The 6,731-nt window shown below is 44.4% G+C and overlaps 2 protein-coding genes across 2 annotated transcripts; one reads left to right on the top strand and one right to left on the bottom strand.

The window, feature by feature from the left end:
• Nucleotides 1-336: 336 nt before the first annotated feature.
• On the bottom strand, nt 337-3,291 carry LOC125507844. Its single transcript, XM_048672366.1, has 5 exons — nt 3,109-3,291; nt 2,410-2,606; nt 1,403-1,618; nt 1,166-1,299; nt 337-702 (listed from the first exon to the last, which is right to left on the bottom strand). Exons 1-5 carry the CDS (start codon nt 3,196-3,198, stop codon nt 500-502), a joined length of 840 nt encoding a protein of 279 aa, XP_048528323.1. The 5' UTR covers nt 3,199-3,291; the 3' UTR covers nt 337-499.
• Nucleotides 3,292-4,033: 742 nt separating this feature from the next.
• Nucleotides 4,034-5,102, top strand: LOC125555622 (cytochrome c oxidase subunit 3). Its single transcript, XM_048718515.1, has one exon. The coding sequence runs from the start codon at nt 4,202-4,204 to the stop codon at nt 5,042-5,044; it is 843 nt and encodes a 280-aa protein (XP_048574472.1). The 5' UTR covers nt 4,034-4,201; the 3' UTR covers nt 5,045-5,102.
• The last annotated feature ends 1,629 nt before the right edge of the window (nt 5,103-6,731 follow it).

Below are 6,731 nucleotides of genomic sequence, written 5' to 3'. Positions count from 1 at the left end.
TTAGCAAAGTACTCCTACCATATAGCGTCACAGAGCATGGACCGTCGTTAAAGGACAAAAAACCATCATCCACCATCACCAGATTTCAGGTGCAACTTGCAATTTTGTCATAGATAGGTTGCAACTCATAAAATGAAGATCGTAAATGCATACCACAAGTACAGCGCTCCGGAACTCATATCTGTAATCTTCATTCACCATATAATAAAAAATGAATTACTTACATGTTCTTTGAGTGACGATAGCTGCGCCACGGATGCCCGTAGGTTCAAGAAGTTCATACTTCATATACCAGATGAAAGATCAAAGAGAACTAGAGCACTTGAAACGGAAACAAGATGTACAACAGCACTGCATTCAGTCAATCTTATAACAAGCATATGCAACACAAGTCTTATTTCAACCCGCTTTATATATATCCTTTGCTTGTTCCTCCTCCCTATGTCACAACAAACAGTTACGGTGCCAATATTCGATTCCGCCACGGGAAGACTTTCACCTAGTCATTGTGCTGAAAACCAGGAAGAAGCGACGCGACGAACCCTACAACGACCAGCTGGACCTCTTTCAAGATGCCGCCGAGCCAGCTGCGCCGGTTTGCTTCTCCCTCTGCACCTGGCTGGTTCTCGTTGCCCGCTGCTGCTCCTGGTTCCTGGTTCTCCGCGGCTTGGTCAGGGTTTGCAGGATCTGCGAGGTTTCCACCTGAGATGCAGACAGTGAATTGATATACGAATTAATTACATCGATACTGCCAACTAAATGAAACATATATCGATCATTGGTGCCCCTTGTTATAATAAAGATATTAGTAACTGGAGTAAATGCCTGACAATCAGAGAATATCTAACATATTGCAGCAAGAAATATCATTTCATGAGCCAAGGGGGCTGCATGACAAGATAACTTCCACATCCGTCCTATTTATTGGTGCTACCGATGGCCACTTTGTGATATTTATACAACTTTAGTTCATGCAAGTGCTAGGAAACTTTCTGCCTTGCAAACCATATAGAAACAAGTATCAACCTCCACTGAAGTGATAGTGGTGAAAAGGATAATTATAATATTATGGTTGTGTTTAGAGATTCACAGGAGTGGATCTGGTATTTGAAATACAACACATAAAGTGCATAGTGGCAGCTTATGGAGAGTAAAGGATGGCTACCAGGTGGTTGATCGTTGCCATCATTCTGAGCAGCCACAGGAGCACGGTTAGCAGGAGCCTGTGGCGGACGAGCGGCCACACCTCCTGCCCGCTGGAGCCATCTTAAGAAAGGTGTAATCGCTCCAGTTTGATATCTGGAAGAAATGAAACCCCATGGTTATCTAGCAACAAAAGAGAGGCTATACAAGAATATAACAAGCAATGAAGCATCGAAGTCAAAACAAGCCAAGAACTCACAGGTAAATCATGGACGCAAACAATATGAGAAGAAACAGCCTTTGTTTTGATCCTTCTTGGCTAAACAAAAAGACCACTGCTGCTAACTTGATGATCAGAGCCAGGTCAAGCTGAAAAGCAAAGTGAAACCTCCTCACAACAACTTGTCTTTGAGGGCCATTTTGCTGCCTAGCATCCTGTCCTTGCTCTTCACCAGCCAATGCCCCGACGCTTTCACTTTTAACAGAAAACAATGGAAGAAATAAGTAAAGAGAATACAAGGTGCTTTTAACTGGTCACAGATATCCCTGGATCAGGATAAGAAGACAATTTAACATAGTTGAGAACTGCATAGGCTTTGCCAACCTATCAACGAAAGAGTTCATCTTCATGAAACCTCTCGTATATGCAGGTGTGTCTTCAAAGGCAATACTTAAGAAAGGTTCAAGTAAATTTACTTGAGCAAATGGGATATTGCAATGCTGCTAAAACTCTAAAGCAATTAATGATTTATGAAAAGCACCACTGTAATTAACGCAAAAGATGTCCGCTATTTTGGGAGTCATGTTATTATGGCTTATGTCTATTCTACAGTGAAACCATTATATGTGCTATAGCAGAATAGAACCTGTACTATAAGAAAGACCCTGAAGTTTACACGTTGCCTCCGATTCTTTATGAAAACTGAGGATATTTTTGTACATGCCCGAATTGGCAGGGTTGAGCACTAAACAATGCTTAAACAAAGCTCAATCATTTCATGAATCTCTCAGCTAGCCACTGTCCCCCTTAAACATGAAATTTTATTCTGTTCTATTGGCACAGATCTGCTTTTGTTCTGAAAACATGTATGGAAGTCAACAGATTAAGCATATGGATCTCAAGATAGATCTTGCAAACCACTTATCACTAATTGCACATTCCATCGTAACCGTTTCAAAAAAATTCAACAGCATGCCGCTTGTGAGGTTATATGATCACATGATGACTTCGACAGAGATGACTACCGTCAGGAGCAAGCAACTCACGTTGGTATATTGTAAGCGAGCGGTATGAATGTCTTTGGAGCGTAACCTCCCATCGCCCCCATGAACTGATTCTCCTGTATGGCATATATCCCTGGACCCTGAGCCTGATCATCCATACCCTGCTGGGAGAACATCCCTGGCACGAGCATCGGGTACATGAGTGGAAACGTGGGAGAAGCAGCACTTGGAGCGCCTACCTGCATTATAACACGCGGAAACAAGGTCAAATATCACCACAAGCCAGCATACTACAGACACATGATGTTGTCAAAACTTAAAACAAAAACAGCGTGTATAAAGACAGGTTAAGGCATTCAGCACAAAGTGCTCCCTCGAATCTTGAGTTCCCAATAGTACTGGTAGGCGCTAAAACTATCACAGGGAGAGTCAAATCCAACAAAGACAAGGCCAAAACGAGCTTTAACTCCTGCATCAGCTGCAAGCCAGCAACGAAACCTTGACCGGATCGCCGGCGGAACGACCCAAAAGGGGCGGAGATTTCCCCAGGGCACCGCCAGCCTTCCCCACGGAATCACGCCTCGGAACCCACTAATTCCGTCTCGAGAACACGAGCACGCCCTGAATCTGAGCGCCGTGGGGGCAAGGACCCGCCCTCCCGCTACGCCACAGCTCCACGCGCTGGGCACGGACGAAAAGAAGAACGCGTGAAATCGAAGGGACGAGGAGAAGGGTGCTGACCTGGGGCGGCCGGATCGGCTCGCCCGACGCCTCCGCCGGCGGCGAGGAGGAGTGCGCGTTGCTCTGGGTTTGGGCGTCGGCTTCCGCCATGGGAGACGAGAAGGGGGGAGAGGTCCGTCTGTCTGTGGGTGGGGCCTGACTGCCTGCGGGTGCGATACCGATACGATCTGAGAGGAGAGGCGATCGTCCTCTTGTTGTTGGGCGGATGGACGGCCCAGATTTGCGGGTGCACGTCACGGGAGAGGCGCGCGCCGTCCGTTGGCGTGATGGTCGATGGTATTCTCGCCTCGCCAAGGTGGTCTGTGTTCTACACGGCGAGCGGTCAAAACAAAAAAATGACAGCGCCAAGTCCGACTGAACAATGAGACGAAGATCTGTATATTGTATGATCAGCTTCATACCTTGCATTATTGCATGCATCTCTCCTCAAGTGCATCATCATAGTCGAACATGTATCTATAAACAGCAAAAATCCCGCTTCTATCACGGCATCGAAGAACTATACATGTAGCATTTTTGCCATCCGATTAAGAAAAAAGACACATCAACTCAAAGTGTCGCCCAATTAGCCAGCGGCGCGGGCATACGAGTGTTGGGGATAGTAACGGCCTCGGCCACATCGTATCAATCATCATTGACATCTTCCCCTCATAATCTCCTAAGTCGAGATTCTACGCTCCATAAGAAGTCAACATAGGACATCACCGGAGGAACCTCATCCCCATGTGCCATATCATTCCTCAGCTGCCAAGTGCGCCAAACCAACAAGATGACCATGTTCGGCGTCACATATGAAAAGCTGTCAAGAGTGCATAGCAGGCAATCAATACCCATGTCGACGAGTTTCTCTTTGGGTGTCAACGGACATGCAAGTTTCGTGTTGTGCCTTATAGAAGTGTCTATCATTATACGCTGTTTATCCAATCAAAAACTTCTTCGTTTCGTTGGTAGAACCCACGCCAACTCTTTTCTCTAAATAATAGAGAGATCTTTTGATAGTCTCACTTCTATCAATGCAATGAAAGAACTATCCCTTCCTATTTGTTTGTCCTAATGAGACAAAAAAGAGCCTCCTTCTTTACCACTTTAGGGGATGGGGGTGAAGGGGGGTTTACATACAACCGGGGCAAAGTGGTTTATGATTGAATCTCAGAGGCATTCTTATCATTTGGTAGATCCAAGTCCATGGCCTATTTCGGGTTCACTCGGAGCTTTGGCAACCACCGTAGGAGGTGTGATGTACATGCACTCATTTCAAGGGGGTGCAACACTTCTCAGTTTGGGCCTAATATTTCTCCTTTATACCATGTTCGTATGGTGGCGGGATGTTCTACGTGAATCCACGTTGGAAGGGCATCATACAAAAGCTGTACAATTAGGACCTCGATATGGTTCTATTCTCTTCATAGTCTCGGAGGTTATGTTCCTTTTTGCTTTTTTTTGGGCTTCTTCTCATTCTTCTTTGGCACCTACGGTAGAGATCGGAGGTATTTGGCCCCCAAAAGGGATTGGGGTTTTAGATCCTTGGGAAATCCCTCTTCTTAATACCCCTATTCTCCCTTCATCCGGAGCTGCCGTAACTTGGGCTCATCATGCTATACTCGCGGGGAAGGAAAAACGAGCAGTTTACGCTTTAGTAGCAACCGTTTCACTGGCTCTAGTATCCACTGGCTTTCAAGGAATGGAATATTACCAAGCACCCTCCACTATTTCGGATAGTATTTATGGTTCTACCTTTTTCTTAGCAACTGGCTTTCATGGTTTTCATGTGATTATAGGTACTCTTTTCTTGATCGTATGTGGTATTCGCCAATATCTTGGTCATCTGACCAAGAAGCATCACGTTGGCTTTGAAGCAGCTGCATGGTACTGGCATTTTGTAGACGTGGTTCGGTTATTCCCATTTGTCTCTATCTATTGGTGGGGAGGTATATGAAAGAAGGGAACGAATAAGTGGATTGAGGAATAAAAGCTCGAAGACAAAGAGAACTTCTCCGGGTACTCAAGATATTGTGTTTGGAGAGGTGTAGATTGTAGATTCGAGCCGTGAAGACCAGGAAAAGATAAGGATAAAGAATGTCATATATCTCAGGAGCTAGATCACTTCCCGATGAACAAGTCAGAATTGCCTCAACAAAAATGGATGGAATTGGATCCGGAAGTAATCTTAACATCACTTTTCTTATGAGATTTCATAATGGTGGTTTTAGGAAACTTCAATTGATTAATGAGGTCATGAGACTCTATAATTCGAATGATATGTGGAGAGAGCGGGGCGTCTTACCCGCATCAATCGATACCATGGTGTCGCATATACACGAAGGTTATTCTTCATTTCATCCCAAATTGGTATACAAAACCTATAAATATGGTAGGGGTGGTCTGACTTTGCAAGAACATTTCACTCTTGAAAGGCAAGATGAGCTTGGGTATTGTTGTGCCAGGCGCCCACTCATCAATGCTGGTGATTGGCCTTGTATGGCTGCCCCATCCCTTTCAGCAGATGTACTACTTTTGAAAGCATTAGCGAATATCTTAATGTGGGAGTTTCTAGTGATAAGAAACAATCTTCAGCCTAGATTAACTCATTATAATGAAATGTTGGGTTTCCACGAGAGGTTCTGGGATGGTCAAAGTGGTGTAGATAAAATAGTCTGTGTGGATTTGAGTCACAATATCCGGTATGTTTCTACGGAACGTCTATGGAATACATTAAAGTGTCCACACAATCTGGGAGTGATTTCCCACATCTTAAAGGAATTTATATCTCTCCCGATATATAATGCCGACACTAACCTCCAAATTCCTCATTCTAATTGTATACCATTGATAGGTGAATTGAGTGACGTGCTCCTACATCTCTTTTTCCAACATCAATTCGATAGGGAGGTCCTACACCGGTATGAAGGTGTTCTTTATACAAGATGGGACACCAATGTCCTTCTAGCTTCAACACAGCATGACCCATATCATCTTGACCGTCCACAAATTCTAGACATCTTAAGGCACATAAATCTAAGTGGATTTATTCCCGTGATCGAACGTGGTGGCGGGGGCATGCTCGTGAACCCTGAGAAATCCCAGATATTCCTCAGTGTAGATGGCGATGTTAGTATCCCTCAACTAAGAGAAGGTGAGACTGACTATGATAGTGAATGACTCCGGGAATTGGATAGAATGTTTTTGATAGAGTAACCTATTCATAATAATGATGAGTATCCCTCATCTAGGGAAACATGCCTGTCCTATTTGTGAAGGAATAACAAAGGTTCAAAGAAAGGGAGAGAAGAGATAGATGGATCTGAACCTGGAATCAAAGGGATCTGCGAAAGGGATTTTGAAGAATCTTACGTCCTTGAGAAAAGTAAAAAAGATAGGAAAGGGAAGTAATGTCAAACCTGAAAAAGAATATGGCACGAGAGATTGAATATAGGGAGGAATGAATCAGGCATCAAGTAAACTAAGGCATCAAGGAAAGTAAGACTTTAGGATGGAAGAGAGGAAGGAACCAATAAGCCACCGTCAGTGTACCAGTCATTGGGACAGGTGCTGTGTGTTCGGTCTACCTGCCTTTAGTACGACCCGGATGAAAAGATGCTGACTTTTCTTAAAGGTTAGGCCAA

This window comes from Triticum urartu, chromosome 5, assembly GCF_003073215.2.
Source record: "Triticum urartu cultivar G1812 chromosome 5, Tu2.1, whole genome shotgun sequence".
NCBI lineage: Eukaryota > Viridiplantae > Streptophyta > Magnoliopsida > Poales > Poaceae > Triticum > Triticum urartu.
This window is presented reverse-complemented; position numbering and strand designations above follow the sequence as displayed.